The 18,037-nt window shown below is 48.1% G+C and overlaps 1 protein-coding gene across 1 annotated transcript in view; it reads right to left on the bottom strand.

Moving 5' to 3' along the window:
- LOC148026325 (factor of DNA methylation 3-like) overlaps positions 1 to 18,037 on the bottom strand; it is a 157,635-nt gene that overhangs the window by 58,741 nt on the left and 80,857 nt on the right. The window contains exons 3-4 of the mRNA XM_087690742.1: positions 4,326 to 4,597; positions 3,969 to 4,082 (exon numbers count right to left, since the gene is read on the bottom strand). Of these exons, the coding sequence (XP_087546868.1) occupies positions 3,969 to 4,082; positions 4,326 to 4,597 (386 nt within the window). The remainder of the gene's footprint in view (positions 1 to 3,968; positions 4,083 to 4,325; positions 4,598 to 18,037) is intronic.

Below are 18,037 nucleotides of genomic sequence, written 5' to 3' on the forward strand. Positions count from 1 at the left end.
TTCATGGATACAAGGTGCTTACTCGAGGTTTGAATGATCATACCGATGTATTTGGAGGTTGTCAAATGCTTCTTCTTGGTTCCCGAATGCTTTTGAGCTTGGATTAGGCTCTGACTTGGTCGTTCTTCACTCGCATTTGGCTTCAATTGGCATGCTTTGGACCGGCCTATGCCTATTGTCACTGCTTGACATTTAGGCGTCTTGCATTTATGCTTTGGTCAAATATGGGTGCCACTTGGTTTGCCCATGCTTGACAGTTACAATGGAGCTTCATCTTCAGATGTATTTGAGCATTTTGGATCTACTCGGCATTACATTGGGTTGTCAGTTACATGCTCTTTGAATGCTTTCAGGCTTATGCTTTACGGGTCTGAGATAGCTTGGGATTTATGCTCCGAATGTACCCTACTAGGATTTGGCATGTCTGATGCTATGTATTCGATGTATTAGAGCGTTGGTTGCTCTCTTTGCATCTGACTTTACTTCCAGTAGAAGTCTCTTGGTATATTCGGATGTACACAAAGTCTTATTTACACTTGAGCTTGAGCTTGTGGGATAGTCACATGCATTTGCTCTCTTGAGAGCTTTATGTCTGCAGTTAGTCTGTAGTGGGCTGATTTGATACACCTATTGGGGCCGGCACCTATCTCTATCATAGGTTTGTTAGTTTTGCATGCATCTTGGATGGTTATGTATTGAGCTTCTTGCTCTATCAGTTGTGCTTGTGCTTAGTCTCTTTTCTTACCCCGAGACCCATTACATGCATGACTTCTAGACTTATGAGATGTCTCTTGCCTGACAGGTGATTGATTTGACAGTTCTTGGTACCTCCTTGCCCTTGGACACTCACTGTTGGATGTATCTTGCTACCTGGCAGATGCAATGACATATGTATCAGTGATTGCTTTTTGGGACAGTTTTACATACTGCTGTCATTTATTACAGGAAGCTGAAATCTGCAGATTTTGAGCACTTCTATGAAGATAATGCTTACTATTTGGTGCTATCTTGGTCATATTTGGTGGACAGGTGCTTCTCTTGGTGATATCCACTCTTTCAACCAGTTTTAGCAGTGGTTTTAGTCCATTTTCTACTAATTACAGCAACCTGCAATTTTGCATTTTTTGCTTTGATTTGGGACAGTATGGCTGGTCATCTGAAAGACACAGCTCTCTTTAACATTGCCAAGTTGGATGGTACCAACTATGGGTATTGGAAGTCCCAAATATGCCAAGTTTTGGTGCAGAAGTTGCAAATTAAACCCTTGCGTTTCAAGGGTGTTAAATCTGAGGATATGGATGATGATGTTTGGATGGAAGTTGATGAGCTATGCAAGTCTACCATTATTTTGTTACTCTCAGAAGAGATCCATCATAATGTTGTTGAAGATGAAAATCGAGTGCATGGGATTTATGGGAGAAGATTCGGGAGCTCTATGCGCAGCACAGTCCTGCGTCACAGATGTATTGACTGAAGCAGTTAATGGACCTTCGCATGAAGGAGGGGACCTCCCTTTCATCTCATTTCAGTCAGTTTCATGCTATCATGAAGAGTCTGTTGTCACAGGGTATTAAGTTCAAAGACAACTTTCACTCGTTGTTTCTACTTGGCACTTTGCCTGAATAATGGGATGTCTTCCATACTGCCATATACACGAACAAGCTTGATGGGCTGAAAATCAAAGATATTGAGAGTGCTTTACTGACTGAGAAAATCAATAGGAGAAACAATGATGCTTCCCGCTCTTCACATGCATTGACTGTTAGAGGTGACAGACATGGCAGGCATGATAATGATCATAAGGGCAGGGACTCTTAGAAGTCCAGGTCCAAGTTACATGATCGTAGTAAGTCCCATGGACGGAAGTCTGATCTTACCTGCCATTATTGTGGGAAAGCAAGACATATTAGGCCGTAGTGCCATAAAATGCGTGATGATAAGCACAAGAAAAAGGGAAAAAAAAAGTGCAGAAAAAGTCTTCTGAGCGCAGTATTGTACCTGCAAAGTCTAGTGTGAAGATAGAAAAGGTTAATGTCACGCAGGCCACTAATTCAGATGATGATTACATACTTGCAGCTTCTTCATGCGATGCCTTACAGGCTTCTAAGATACATTCTATGGATGCGCAGTGGTGGTTCTTGGATTTGGGTGCGTCCTTTCATGTGACACCTTATAGAGATTGGTTTCATACCTATCGTACGATATCTGATTTTGTGCGTCTTGGTGATGACAGATCTCTTGACATTGTGGGCACTGGAGATATTAGACTACAGTTTCCTTCTGGCAGTTCTTTTGTTTTGCATGATGTACGCCATGTACTTGCGTTGACTCATAGCCTTATGTCAACTGGACAGCTTAATGATGCAAGGTATTTGCCCCTTCTCCTTTACAAGAATTTATTGAAACAAACCACAAGCAACAAGTGCTTGAATCATATACAAAAGGGCTAATTTGCTACACTTCTGAAAATTAGAGTTTTAAAACCCTAATTTCTGCAAACTACACACAATAAGCTGATTTTTTCTTTAGTGCTTAGATTAGATTAAGCTAAATAAAAAGTGTTTCTTGGATTAAAGATAAATAGGAGAGTACAAAGTATGTGGTTGAAATTTCAACATGAGAGCTTATTCTAAATAAAGAGAAAGATCTCTAATATATAGGTATGGGGCTTGGGTTCTCAAAAGTGGATAGTAGAGGCTACAAATGATAAGTGTTTGTTGAAAATAACAAGTTAAGGACACTTGTGGCTTTAAAATTACACATGTCCTATTCTAAATGCCACATGTACCTTTTCTAGAGAAAGAAGCTTCTAAACCTTCTCCTCTAAAGATCTCTTAAATAGTTAAGAATTTAAGATAAATGCTAAAGAAAAAATTGTTCCTTGCAAAATTCCGGAGCCTTTGTCACGAATAAAATTTCCATTTAAGCAACTTCCAAAAAATAGGAACCTCCTAAATATTGGGAGTCACCAAATGTAAATTCTAAAGAGCTTCATTTAATAGATCGCCAGTTCATGGTCTGTTTCTTTCATCATGAGCATCTGGTTTCACTTTTTGAAACTACTCATTATATGGGCTTCTAGTCAATGTGACTATCTGAGTGTAAAAGTTTTAGTCATCTAAGCTTTCTAGTCAATCTGACAGCCCAACTAAACTTTTAATTTCTCTTGGGCATCTCATCAATTATAACCCAAGTATAATTATAGGGTGTTTTGACCATTGCCCACTCTTAAATCGAAATATGAACATTTAATTATATTTTGAAATACTCAAATAATACAAATCACCTTTCAAAGTACATGAGCATGAAATTAATTTGAATCATTGAACCAATATGTCGTGGTAGCAATTGATATACAAAAGGTCGGTTATAGCCATATACTAGATTACCCTTAGAATTCTTAGACTAGTCAAACTACCATCCTTTAGACTTATGTAAGGCTCATCATTTCTTAGGTACTCTAGCTAGATTCTTAGGCTATTTGAGGCTACTGCAATTTAAGCCTTCTTCTAGCATCTTTTAACCTATCTTTTGCTGCACATTTCTTTACTTATTTTTCATTTACTTCCGTTGAATATACACTCAGTTAGTTTCATTTTTGCACTGCATCATAATACCAAAAGCATGCTCTCAGATAATCTTTTGGCTCAAACAGGAAGGACATGCAATTGCACAAGTCAACATACTGCTTACATGAGACTGCCTTGTCTTGGGCTCTGACCAAGCATATGTATATACTCAGTTTGCCAGCTTGGATCATTTTCTTGACCCTCATATGAGATGGTAAAGTTTTCACTATATAAAACATAAGGGAAAATGCTTTGTGGTAAAACCAGTTTTAAAGGAGGTTCCAGTAAACTGAGATGCCTTTCACATGTATGGCACAAAATATGCAACTAGAACTCAAGCAACAAAAAAATTTCAACATAGCAACACAGGTAAAAGCGGAAAAATGTTAACATAAACACCTTCAGAGCCGCTTTAGAAGCATGCTGAATTACATCATTCATCTCCCTTTCTCTCCATGTTAGTTGTTGAACTGTTTGTTCCAGTGCTTCTTTATCTTCCATCAATTCTTTGAGCTACAAGAAACGGTAATCAGAATCCTTAGCTTGACATTGAGAGTGCTGAAGGAAGTCAAGAACTTGCCATTTCAACTTTACCACAATTTTAAAAAGCAAGATAACCTAACACAGTAATTACAGTCAATAGCTTCACAGTGAGAGTGCTGAAACAAGTTCTGAACTTGCCAATTCAACTTTGCCACACTTTTAAAAGCCAAGACAACATAGGCGAGAAACATGATCTGGGATGCTGATACTGACCGTGTCTTCCATCTCCTTGTTTATATCTATTTCTTCTGTTCGCACCTTCTGAGATTCAAGTTCTTTATACTGCTGTTGGATTTTACTCATTTCTGCTTGTAGAATGTCAAACTTTTCTTCCTTTTGCACCTTGTGAGATTCAAGTTCGTTATACTGCTCTTGGATCTTAGTCATTTCAGCTTGTAGAATGTCAAACTTTTCCTGCTCCCTTTTCAGCTGGACACTATGCAGCTCTATGTTTCGCTGTAGTTCCTCTTTGACAAGCTTAATATCTAGATAAGAAACAACACTTCAATTCAACCTCTCCATAAATCTACAAAATCAGAAATTCAGAGTAAAGAAACATGAAAGACAATGTCTGCTGATTGATATATCGCAAGTTACTTTTCTATGAAATAAAAGGGTGCTTTTGAATCTGGAAACCAGCAGAAACAAAGATAAAAAGGAGCTGTTACTGAAGATCATTAACACAAGTATGATGCAGGCCCCCTCTAGGAGATGTCAGAATCCAGAGATATGACAAATGGAGTTTCTGAAAGATTGATGCACAAAGAGTACTGGAGTTGAACCAATGAGCTTGCTAGGAAATGTTTAGCCAAAATAAGGAATTTCATTTTTTGATGATGCCAAGCATTGCCCATCGTATTTGAATGGATTTCCTTCTAAAGTATAGTATCCTGTACTAAACCATTTGCTTCTCAGCTTCAAGAAGAGAGTTGTTTGCGAGTTCTTCACACATCGCATCCAAGGCGTGACATAGTAAATTTAGAGTTTCCAGAGGGAACAAGAATATGTGTGGGGTTTCTCAAACAATGTGTTGAAGGAGCCTTGACTTGGACAATTTGCGGACAAAACATTTTTTCTCATATCATGCAACAGGAAGATGCTCTGAGAGTGCACAGCAGAAAGAAAAGAGATTACAGAGTGAGAGAGAGAAGAGAGAGATAGAAGGAAAGATCACATGACAAAGGCAATGAAACAACCAAAGAGAGCTTTAAGAATTTTTTTTCGCAAATAAAATGTGGCTGATTATATTACTCAAAAAGACTGATCACAACAGGATACTCATGCTCAACAGACTAGCTGGAGCTGGTGCAAGAACATAAATAAATCTAGCCTTCGGGATCAGTATGGGAGGGCTTGTTCTAGCCCAGAGACGAGGTGATGGAGATTGCTACCGACTATTACACGCGCCTTTTCCAGCAGGGGACAGCTTCAGCTAGAGAACAGAGATGTAGACATTAGGTCTGGGATCACATCCCATCCCTCGTCACAGAGGAGATGGGACGCTCCCTCCTAGCCCCCTTCACAGAGAAGGAACTAGAGGAGGGTTTCCATACACACAATGGGCAGAAGTGCCTGGGAGAGGATGGCCTCTCTAAGGCCTTCATGACTACCTATTGAGAAGTGGTAAAGGACCCCCTACTGATGGCCTTCCAGGAGATTTTCACTTCAGGACAAATGCCAGGGAATCTTTCGCTAGGCCTTATCAGCCTTCTCCCCAAAGGGGGAGACCGGTTGGAGCTTTCCCAGTGGAGACCGATCACCTTATTGTCAATGTCCTATAAGGCACTGGCAAAGATGATTGGTAGGCGACTACGCCCTGTATTTCCAGACATCATCCATGACACACAAACAAGATTTGTCCAAGATAGGAGCATCCTAGACAATGTATTTACCTTCTTTGAGGCGACTGAGCGGGCTCAGCACAGTGGGCAGAGACTGGTCGTACTACTCTTGGATTTCGAGAAAGCCTATGACAAGGTGGATTGGGATTTCCTAGAGGGCACCATGGTGAGGTTGGGATTCCCCCAGGTTTGGATTCACGGGGTCTCCGCCCTTTACAGATCTGCCACCAGCAGGGTTCTCATAGGCGGAAGGCGAGGGGAGGAGTTTCGGCTGGCGAGATCGGTTCGATAGGGCTGCCCTCTGGCACCATACCTATTTCTACTCTTTTTAGAGGCAATGTCTCGCTTCCTCAAGTCACTTGTGAGCGGATTACGTGGCCTACGACTTCCAGTGAGAGAGGAGACTGAGTTGTTAGAGTATGCAGATGATACAACACTCTACATAGAGGACGATGAGTTGATGCTGAAGAGAGTGAGGTTGGCTCTTGAAGTGTTCTGTTCTGCGGCGGGTGCAAAAATCAACTGGCGAAAGTCGGTTGATTTCCTCACAGACCCGGACTCTAGCACGGAGTGGGGTATTCACCTGGGATTTAGATGGGTGAGCAGAGGACAAACCGTCCGGTAACTAGGGTTCTAGGTGGGACTCGACATCAATCCTGCCTAGCAATTTCTTCCTGTCCCTGATTCTATTCGGAGGAAACTAGCCTACTAGAGCACGGCTCGCCTCTCATGAGCTAGCCGAGCCCTGGTGGTTAACCTGGTCCTCGTAGTGGCGGCCTGGTACATAACCTCATGTTGGTGCTTCTCCTGATCATGCATAGTGCAGCTTCACCACTTAGTGCGGAACTTCCTTTCATCAGGGTCAAATGCGTCCAGGGAATCCAGGGCCAAGGTGGCGTGGGCGACCATCATACGGCATCGGTTAGAGGGAGGGCTTGGGATCATAGACCCAGAGTATCAAAGTATGGCCCTCTTGGGCAAGCTTGTTGTCTGCGGCCTCACACCAGGCAAGTAGACCTGGAAGGTCTTATTGCAGCAGGGCCTTCAGGACTGTAGACCGAGGCTTGGTGGTGAGTGGTGGCCGTCGCTGAGATGGATCTTCACATCGGCCCAGATCACCCCCCCCCCCCCCCCCCCGAATCACCTTTCCTACACAGCTTACTCCGCGTATGGCAGGGCCTCCATAAGGCCCTAATCCAGAGCCCCCCAAGCTGCCAAGAGGAGATAGACCGTCAACCAGTGATCTGGAACCCCCCAGGTCAAAGATCAGGAAGGGGCACAGATCGAAGAGCGCCCCCACATCCAGTGGGCTGGTTGGGAGGCCGGCCTGGCTCATACCATTAGGACATGGCGGAAGGTATACAGGATGGCGAACAAGGAGGTGCTGCAACGAGTATCAGGGTGCCAGAGAGGATTGGAGTTGAGGAGAAGCAAGATAGACGCAGCAATACCTCTGGAGTAGCTTGTTCCTCTGATACGAGAGCCAATAGAGCCCAGGGAGGTATGGACAGCTAGGTTTTCACCAGCAGGCATCCCCCTGCAGGTGGCGAGTAGAGTGGGCAGCGCCCCGCAGGGGACTTTCTTCACCATTCAGGAGGGGGGGCATCTGGCCCTTGACAGAGGGCAGCAAGGGGATAGCCGCCCTTTCTTGGAGGAGGATTTGGATGGTGGGTCTTCAAGGGAAGACATGGCGACTCAACCCCTATGTTTTCTGGAAGGAGCTCAAGGAGTGGAGCCTTTGGATCTGGGAGGGTAAACCACTTGATGAGTTGGAGTGGGATCCAGGGGCGTGGCTATGGCCTACCACTGCGGTCGCCAAGAAGCCACCCAAGTTCCTAGAGTACACTACCAAGATTGGCAGACACGTACTAATGCAGGAGGATATGGATTGGGCGCCGTCACGTAGCAGGCACTAGGCGGAGCACAGCATCACGAAGCCTCTCCGACGGACCTTCTGGCACCGCCTATGGGATAGCTAGAGGCCGAGGAGGGTGTCATATTTTTTATGGCTAGTGGCACATGGAGGCTTGGCGGTGGGAAGTTGGCTTGTCCAGATGCAGAAGGAGGGAGGTTATAAGCGCTGCATACAGTAGCCTCTGAAAACCCCAAAGCACTGCCTTTGGTCATGTGAGGAGGCACACCTCGTGTGGAGAGGAGCATGCCGCATCCTTCACCGTATAGTACCTAGCCTTGGATGTATTTCATGGGGAGCTTTCTGCTGGCAAGCAGTTAGCCAAGGCCGTCACCTTTTGTAAGAGGCTAGGATGCAAGACACGATATTCATTATCGAGGCAGGGTTTGGAGGCTCTACTCATCCGCTAGGTACTGGAGCCCACAACAGACTGCTCCGAGATATGGGAGATCATAGGGAGTCTTACTGGATGGCATATCTGGAAGGCATGCTGTCAAGAGGCTTTCGGGGGAGAGAAACTTTCAGTACATGCGACCTTAGCATAGCTCTAGACCTCCATTATCCACTCCCTCCGCAGCAGATCGGATCAGCTGCAAGGCGATCCCAGGGCTCTTTAGGAGCTCCGTTATCAATTCATGCGTACATGGGGTAGTCAGGACCTGTTTCTCGTGATGCAAGCAGGCAGTCCCAGTTGGCGATACACCCCCCCCCCCAAATGGCTTCTTGCCCAAATCTCCCCCCCCCCCCCCCCCCAAATGGCTTCTTGCCCACATCCCCCCTCCCCCCCCCCCAAAAACCGCCTTGAGAGGCTTGTATATATGATGTATTTGTGACTTTGCATCAGCTCCAGCTAGTCTGTTGAGCATGAGCAATCCGTTGTAATCAGTTTTTTTGAGTAATATAATTAGCCACATTCTACTTTTTAAAAAAATTTTAAATGTCATAAATAAATCATGTGTACAAGCCTCTCAAGGCGGTCTGGGGGGGATGGGGACAAGAAGCCATTTGTGGGGGGGGGGTGGTGCGGAGGGGGAGGTGTGGGTGGGGTGGGGTTATCACCATTTGGGGCTGTTTGCCTATATTATTAAGAACAGAGGTCCTAGCTGCCCCAAGTATGCAGGAAATGAAAATAGAGCTCCTGGCGAACTCGAGACTCGCCCTGCACCTAATCCCATTGGCCACGGACGAAGTGGGTGATGGAGGTCCAGAGCTTTACCAAAGTCGCTTATACTAAAAGTCTCTCCCCGCCAACAACCTCCTGACACCACACTTTCTAGATGTGCCAACCAATAAGACTCCCTACAATCTCCCATACCTCAAAGCGGTGTGTTGTGGGCTCCAGTACCTGACAGATGGGTAGAGCCTCCAAAATGACCACTGTGCAAGACCCATCCTCAATGATGAAGATCGTGTCCTCCATCCCGGCCTCATACAAAAGGTGACAGCCCTGGCTGACTGTATGCCAGCAGCAAGCTCCCCATGAGATAAATACAAGGCTTGGTGCTATACGGCAAAGAATGCGGCATGCTCCTCTCCACACAAGTTGCGCTACCTCAAACAACCAAAGCCAGTGCTTTGGAGTTTCCAAAACCTGCTGTGTGCACCGTTTACAACCTCCATCCTTCTACATCTAGGCTAACAACTCCCCACCACCAGGCCTCCATGTGCCAACAACCATAAGAAATATGAAACCCTCCTCAACTTCCAGCTGTCCCATAGGCGGTGCCAGAAAGTCCGCCAAAAAGCATCCGTGATGTTGTGCTCTGCCCAATACCTACTACGCGAAGGCGCCCAGTCTATGTCCTCCTACATCAGTACGTGTCTGTCAATCCTGGCTATGTACTCCAGGAACCTCGATGGCTTCTTGGCGACCACAATGGTCGGCCATAGCCACTCTCCAAGGTTCCACTTCAACTCATTAAGTGGCCTGCCCTCCCAAATCCAAAGGCGCCACTCCCGAAGCTCCTCCCAGAACACATAAGGATCCAGATGCCATGTCTTTCTCTGAAGGCCAACCACCCGAAACCTCCTCCACAAAAGGAAACATAACCCCTCATCTTGTTGCCCTCTGTCAAGGACCAAACGCCCCCCCTGCTGCATGGTGAAGAAAGTCCCATGTGGGGTGCCACCTGTAGGGGGATGCCTATTGGTGAAAACGTAGTGGCCTATACCTCACCGCGCTCTACCGGCTCTTGTATCAGGGGGTCAAGCCACTCCTAAGCCATTACTACGTCAATCTCCCTTCTCCTCAGTTCAACTCCTCTCTAGCAAACTGATGCCCGCTGCAACACCTCCTGGTCCACCATCCTGTACACCTCCCACTGTGTCCTGATGGTAGGAGCTGGGCCGGCCTCCCAACCAACCCACTGGATGTGGGGGACCTTGCCAATCTGTATCCCATCTCGATCTCTGACTTGGGGGTTCCAAATCACTGGCTGGCAGTCTATCTCCCCTCGCATATTAGGGGGCTTTGAATTAAGGCCTCTAGAAACTCCATGCCTCGCCTGCCACATATGAGAACCTTGTTTGTATCCAATCTGTAAAGTACGGAGACGCTGCGGATCCATGCCTAAGCCCAACCTCACCATGGTGCCTTCTAAGAAGTCCCAGTCAGCCTTGTCATAGGCTTTCTCGAAATCCAAGAGTAGTACCGCCAATCCCTGACCACTATGTTGGGCCCACTCTGTCGCCTCAAAGAAGGTGAAGACATTGTCTAGGATGCTCCTATCCTGGACAAAGCATGTTTGTGTGTCATGAATGATGTTTGGAAGCATAGGGCAGAGTTGCCTGCCAATCATCTTTGCCACTTCCTTGTAGGATACTAACAATAGGGTGACCGCGGTCTCCACTGGGATAGCTCTAACCACTCTCCCCCTTTGGGGAGGACACTAATAAGACCTGCCAATAGACTCCCTGGCATCCTTCCTGAGTGGAAAATCTCCTAGAAGGCCAACATTAAGGGGTCCTTCACAACCTCCCAGTAAGTAGTGAAGAAGGCCTTAGAAAGGCCATCCTCTCTCAGGTATTTTTGCCATCCTGTGCATGGATAGCCTCCTCAAGTTCCTTCTTTGTGAAGGGTTCTAAGAGGGAGCGTCCCATCTCCTCTGTGACAAGGGACGGGATGTGATCCTAGACCTCCTATCTACATCACTGTCCTCTGGCTAAGGCTCTCTCCTACTAGAGAAGACGTTTGTAGTAGTAAGTGGCAATCTCCATCACCTCATCTGGGCTAGAGCGAATCCTCCCATACTAATCCCGAAGGCTGCGTATCTGCTCTCTTGAGGTGCCGGGCTGGTGCACCTGAAAAAACTCCTTGCACATTGTGTCTCCCTTCCTTGCCCAAAAAGCTGCTAAGATGCGGAATGAAAACTCTAAGAGCCTGTCCTCTAGGCCAGCGGTGACTACTCGTCCGCGCACCTCTTGTCCAAGGAGGGTGGAATCCCCTAGTGCCTCCTGTAGTAGTCTCTGCGTGGCTGCTAGGTCCCGCTAGAGTGCTCTCTCCTCCTCCCAGCTCTATTGCCTGCCTTGTAGGGTTGCCTCGTGGCAAATATGGCTCAACTCGGCTAGGGCCTCTACAACCTCCTCTACGATCAAGTCCCTCCTGCCCCACTCCCTAGTCTAAATCTGTTCGATCTCTCTCTTCACATCCTCCCTCCTATAGATCAAATCTGGGATCCAACAGAATCGTGTGTCTAGGGCAGAGGCTGGCATCAAGTGTCAAGAGAACCAGGCAGTGATCTAACAAAGTGGTGCTAGCCAATTGCCCTACCTGGCCTCCACGAGAGCATCCCCACTCTCACACATAAAACTTGTCTAGCTGCTCCAACAAAACACCGCCTAACTACCTGTATCCCTAAGAGAAGTCAAACGATATCTCCCTCCTATGGAAAGCTGGGTCTCTCCAAGCATCGCATGCTCCTAGTGCCAGTAGGAAGACCTCCCATGCCTCCTGTTCCTCCCTAGCCATGCCCTGGTAATTTCTGCCTCTGCCCTGCTGGTCCTCTAAGGCCTCCAAGTTGTTGAAGTCTCCTCCAACAACCCACGAGTCCACCTTTGGGAGTCTTGCTGCGATCTCCGCCCACAATCTGTTGCGTGCCCTAACCTCAGTAGGGGCATAGACATTGAGGACTCCAAGGCACGAGTCCCCAATATCCAGTTTGATCCATAGAACCCTCCTTGCCACAATCCTCTAGTGGTCACGTACACAAGCAGTGAGGCTCGGGCCAGTAGAGGTGCATACACCTCCACTCCTACTGTGGGCACCGATGGCGTGCTCCCAGTAAGTGTGTGAACTACCTAGGAGTACCTTCCCTACCCACTCGGCCTCGGCAAGCGTGAGTTTGTGCTCCTACAAAAGTAAGATGTCGATCCGTCCGTCGGCAAGGGCAGTTGCGCCTGTCTCGAGAAAGTGTGACGAGTGGCATGGATGGATAAGTTGGTGGCTGTGTGGGGAGGGGGGGGGGCTAGGCTGTTGATGAGTGGAGGATATCGGCGTATGGAGCTCCTCACCTCCTGTGGCGGCGGAGGGGTGGAGTCACTTGAACTGGATGGGGATGAGGGGTGCTAATCAGCAAAGGGGATGGTGAGGAGAGAGATGATCGAGAAATGGTGGGGTGGTTTGAAGCACAAGGCGGGTGTGGGGGGACCGGTGGCTCTGGAGGGGGCGACGCTGGGCTAGGATCCGGGAGGAGAACCGTGTGGGGGGGGGGGGGGGGGGGGGAGAGTGGGGGGGATGTGGGCCCTCGGGTGAGGTGACTTGTGACGCCTCCGTGGGGGGGTGGATGTGGAGGCATGTGGTCCTGCCGGGTGGGGCAAGGAGAGGGGGACCACATGGTGCTCTGCCAAGTGGGCAATGCTCGCCCTCCTGCTCCCTGCTATCGTGGTTGTGTCTGAGGGGCTGACTGCGGGCCCCCCTGCTAACTCCCCCTTTGTCTTCTCTCGACCTGTATAAAGCCATCCATGTCCACCTATGGATCCGTGAGCGAAGCTGCCTTCGCTCCCGAAGTACGTGCAGTCTGCTTCCTGATGCCCAAAGTCATGGCAACATAGGCATTGCCCTAGCTGCCCAATCACAATAACCTGCTGAGCCTGAAGGAGTGTCTTCCTGCCTCAATCTCCAGAAACTATGGTATATTATTTGTCTCTTTCACTGCCACTTGTACCTTTGGGACTCCAGCGGCCGTCACTGCGTCCACGAAGGAGCCGGGAAGGACTGTGCTGAATAGCCGTCCAAAGTCCTCCACTAACTAGCGATACTCTATCACCAATCCAGGGAAAACTAGGGTGACTAGATATCTAAGGAATCTACTGTGGGTTGCGAATGCCTCCAGTGTGAAACCACTGTACCAAGGAACCATATAGATGATCCCCTTCGTGGAAGCATAGGGTGAGCTAGTCAGTAGCTCACAGGCTACATCTGCTGAGGTGAGTCGTACCATGAAAATCCCTTGACCCATGAGAACCACCTCCACAATCTGCATTGTGCCAATGCACAGCGTGGAGTGAAGCCAATCCCAAAACTGGATGGGGAGTGTCCTGCTACCTGACCAAAGATCGTTGTTTCTTAGCTCCATCTCTATGGCACAAACGGCTAAGAGTTGTTTCTCATAGAGGATGTCGCACAAGGTGTTTGACTGGGGGGGCACTTGCAAAGTGCACCGGTGTCTGACCAGAGGTTTCCATTGCACGTCCCTTCTAAGAACCTACCAATCACACTATTGTGTTGCCAAAGAGGGGAGTGTTTCTGCAAGGGGGGGGGGGGGGGGGGGGGGGGGGGGGGCTGGGTTTGGGGGGCAGCACATTCTATTTTCCGACAGTGGGAAAACTGCTAGACTTCACTGGTGGCCTGATCCCGCAAATAGGGGCCTGACACGATAAGCCACAAGGCGAGGGATGCGGGGGCAGCATGGGGGGCGCGCACGCACGGTGGTGGGGGGGGGGGGGGGGGGGGGGGTCCGCACAGGGATTTCGTGGATGCCAGCAGGGCGCTGGCCGCAGCGCACAACACAGGGGGGAAGGCACAATGGTGGACAGGTGGGAGGAGGGAGGCGCAATGGCGGCCACGAGAGGGGGCACTAGCTGTTGGGAGGAGAGGGGCGCAGCGGGCCCGATGGCGGACAGTCGAGAGAAGGGAGGTGCAGTGGCAGCCAGGAGGGGAGCACAGTGGGCCCAATGGCGGACAGTTGGGAGGAGGGAGGCGTAATGGCGGCCAGGAGGGGGAGAGGGGCGATGACTGCCGAGATTAGGGGAAGGCGTGATGGTGGCCAAGCGGGAGGAGGGAGGCGCAGTGGGGGCTAGGAAGGGGGGGGGGGGGGGGGGGGAAGGGAAAGGTGAGATGGCGGCAGGAGGGATGGGGGCGGCTAGGTTTGGGGGGCAGCACATTCTATTTTCCGGCAGTGGGAAAACTGCTAGACTTCACTGGTGGCCTGATCCCGCAAATAGGGGCCTGACACGATAACCCACAAGGCGAGGGATGCGGGGGCAGCATGGGGGGCGCGCGCGCACGGTGGGCGGGGGGGGGGGAGGGGGGGGGGGGGTTTTCCGCACAGGGATTTCGTGGATGCCGGCAGGGCGCTGGCCGCAGCGCACAACACAGGGGGAAGGCACAATGGTGGACAGGTGGGAGGAGGGAGGCGCAATGGCGGCCACGAGAGGGGGCAATAGCTGTTGGGAGGAGAGGGGCGCAACGGGCCCGATGGCGGACAGTTGAGAGAAGGGAGGTGCAGTGGCAGCAAGGAGGGGAGCACAGTGGGCCCAATGGCGGACAGTCGGGAGGAGGGAGGCGCAATGGCGGCCAGGAGGGGGAGAGGGGCGATGGCTGCTGAGATTAGGGGAAGGCGTGATGGTGGCCAAGCGGGAGGAGGGAGGCGCAATGGGGGCTAGGAAGGGGGGGGGGGGGGGGGGGGGGAAAGGAAAGGTGAGATGGCGGCAGGAGGGATGGGGGAGGCACGATGGCAGGCAACGGCACGTCAGCAAGGAGCTTCATCGGACGTTGTGCAAATTTGAATTGAGGAGATTATGAGCTTTAAGATTATTCACCACAAGGTTGACGATTCCTCCATGTGGTAGGAACAGAGCTGCAAATAACATCACTCCTGAACAGGTAGACAAAATGAGAGAGATGGCTGAGAGAGAGAGAGAGAGAGAGAAGAAAGAAAGAAAGATATATTAACGTCTACATAAGGCCAATGTGGCCTATAAGACAAAATCCAAAGTACATCCATGCCTAATGCCATCTCATCGATAAGGTGAAGATAACATTAAAATAAGTAGCCACTGAAACAATGCTAAGAAATAACTCTACAATGGGACTAATGCTAGAGTAAAGCCATGTCTAGCGTTGTCCCATTGGTAGAAAGAAAAGGAAACCCAAATCTAACAGAATTATGTATAGAAAAATGTGGTGGGGACTGTAGACTGTGGCTAATCTCAAGGTCTACACATGATCTGAGCTATGATGCAATCCCTAACTACTGCATTGATATGCCTGCTGGTCAGTATTCCATGTTTCGTGATAATGGCTCTAATCCAACTATGGTGCGGCCTCCTCGGATGTGGTCCTAGTAGACTGGGTCGTCATGCTCGATGAAGTGCAATGGCTCTATCCAATGTGACTCCACGGTGTGGAATGGGAGGTGTTTGGTGGGGTGGCTTTGCCTCTACAAGGCTAGTAGTGTCAATAGGGTCAGATCTGTGAAAAAAAGCTGTCACTGCCCTTTGTGTGGATCCCTCTTGGTGAGCTAGTCTCCTATCTCACAATAGTACTATGTGGCACCTCTAGAGCTCCAAGAGGAAAAGACCCAGGCATCTCTAGTCCTCGTACTCCATGACATGACGAAGATGTCCAAAACCATCATGGAAGAGGCAGTGCGACTATCCTCGTATGCCATAGTATACTATGCATTTGCATGTGTAATGCTCCTCTGTGTCAGGCTCTTAGCTACAAAGCTGGAAAGTCCTATCCTCTGTTGGAGTATTGTCCATCTACCTATCTCCATCTCTAGCCTATGAGAGGAGGTACAAATCTATCCACCGTATGCTGTGGGAGAGATGGGTGTTCATGTATGCTGGCTGAATAGTGAATCCATCATCAGAGAGACAATAAGTGACTCCGGTCGGAACTCCGTCATCAATCCTAGAGAGTGGTGGGTGCATCCATGTCCTCGCTCTCTCGATCCTCAAGATATCAGCTCTAATCACCTAGTTCAGCTCTGATTGACTGAGAATAAGTATAGGGTAGTCAAGGCTGTAATCAAAAGGTGGAAGGAGGTCAATATTCAAACCATGTAGGCTCATCCAGATAGTCATCTGTGAAAACCAACATTTCTTCTCGCCCTCTACTGCTAGTTCTCTAAATGAAGTTAGTGCCAATATAGAGTATCTATGACGTGGGAGATCCCATAATCTATGTCAAAAGGTCACCGCCCTGAAGAATTCCTCTATGACTGTAGATGCTAGCCCATCTCTGCTCTAGCAATGGGATATGGGGTGGAGGGCTTACTCCTAATCAAACATGCTATCATCATGATCAGTGGCCTTTCCATGATATCCCAACCATCATAATAAGTGGACTGAGACACTTGTGGTACGAGCTACAACCCTATCCCTCTGCTCCATATAGTAGTGTAGATGTGACTAGGGCATCAAATATCCATAGTTTGGTGCGAGGCTCTTGGAAATATATGTAAGCACATTGACTCTCAAGTGCCCCTAGTGTTGCATAGCCTCGTGCTAGATGTGCCTTTGATCCCCCTCTTAATGTAAATCATGGGCCAAAGAAGGTGACTCTGAGATAAACATATTCCCTCACATGCTCCACTATGTCTTCTCCAAATGTGAACTAGTAAATGGATCTAGTCACCCATTCTACTAAAGTGTATTGAAGACCATGGTTTTCATCTTCCCAAGGTTTACTATGAGAACTCTATTTCTACAAAAGATATGCAAAGCATCTAGGTGGCACTGCAATCCCTCTAGTGAATCCAAAATAAGAACAATGTCATCTACGTACAATAATATCGGTATCAACACCCCTGCTAGGCTAGCTCTGGCTCCTCCACCTCAATCAATGTAATCAAACACTTCATCTATCTATAAACCAAACAATGTGGGTGAAAGAGGGCATCCTTATTCACTCCTATGGTACTATCAATCCTCTCTAATAGCCCTCTAGGTGCTTGTACATGACTTGTCATCATTGTCTCATAAAATGCATAAATACCCCATCGTATACCTTTAGGCACTCCAACATCCTACAATCTCTCCCCAATGTGGTATATTTGTGTCTAAAACTTGCCTATCCTTGTGCTCTCTTGCCTTGCATCTCAACCCACTCAGTGAGTTCATGTTCTAGTATAGATCCATAAACCTTGGCCAAGGTACGGCTGATCATGATAGTTTTGTAGTTGCTAGGGATCAAGGGATCACCATTCTTAAAGAGTGGAATTCAAGTATTGTCTGACCAGCTCATAGGGAAGCCCTCGTATACTACTCTATTGAACATATGTGCTAGTATGGGTGCTAGTATGTTGCAAGCATGTGAGAAATATTTTGCAACTAGCCCATCCTCATCCTGTCCCCTCCCATTTTGTAATCTATAAATTGCATCCCTAACCATTTTCCAGCTGAAGAAAGACCATTGTGTTGGCCTTCAAGCCTATGGGGGCTGCATAGGCAGCTGTCTTGGCAAATCATACAGTTTTCTTCCATAGTCAAGCCAAGCATCTAGTGATGCAATCTTTATGGGAGGCTGTTTTCATGAAACATCTGTGCACTCTTGCTATCCTATCCCAAAAAATAACTTATATATCTCTGATTTTGCTTTTGCCAACAAATGGTCTCGATTCATCTTCTACACAAGGCATTTGAAGAATGATCTTGCTTATGATGTGTCCAAGTGTCGAGCTCCACTTCTCTCTGTAAGCTAGCTCGAGTGACTGTGCACTCATCATCATACCAGCTATCTTGGAAAGTAATAGAGAGTGTGGGTCTACATCGGGGCAAGCTATGTGGAAATGCATACATGGCTGATGTATGTATGGCTTCTGCTAAGTCCCTTGTACATTCCTCCAACGATCTACTCAAGTCCAATATATGTAAATTATTCTACAAAGCGCCATAGTAGATGTGTGAGGTGTCTTCCACAAAGTGATATTTGGGATGTTTAGAGAGGC

The sequence above is a fragment of the Lygodium microphyllum genome, chromosome 13 (assembly GCF_053477565.2).
Source record: "Lygodium microphyllum isolate KBCC chromosome 13, Lygodium_microphyllum_v1.1.10, whole genome shotgun sequence".
NCBI lineage: Eukaryota > Viridiplantae > Streptophyta > Polypodiopsida > Schizaeales > Lygodiaceae > Lygodium > Lygodium microphyllum.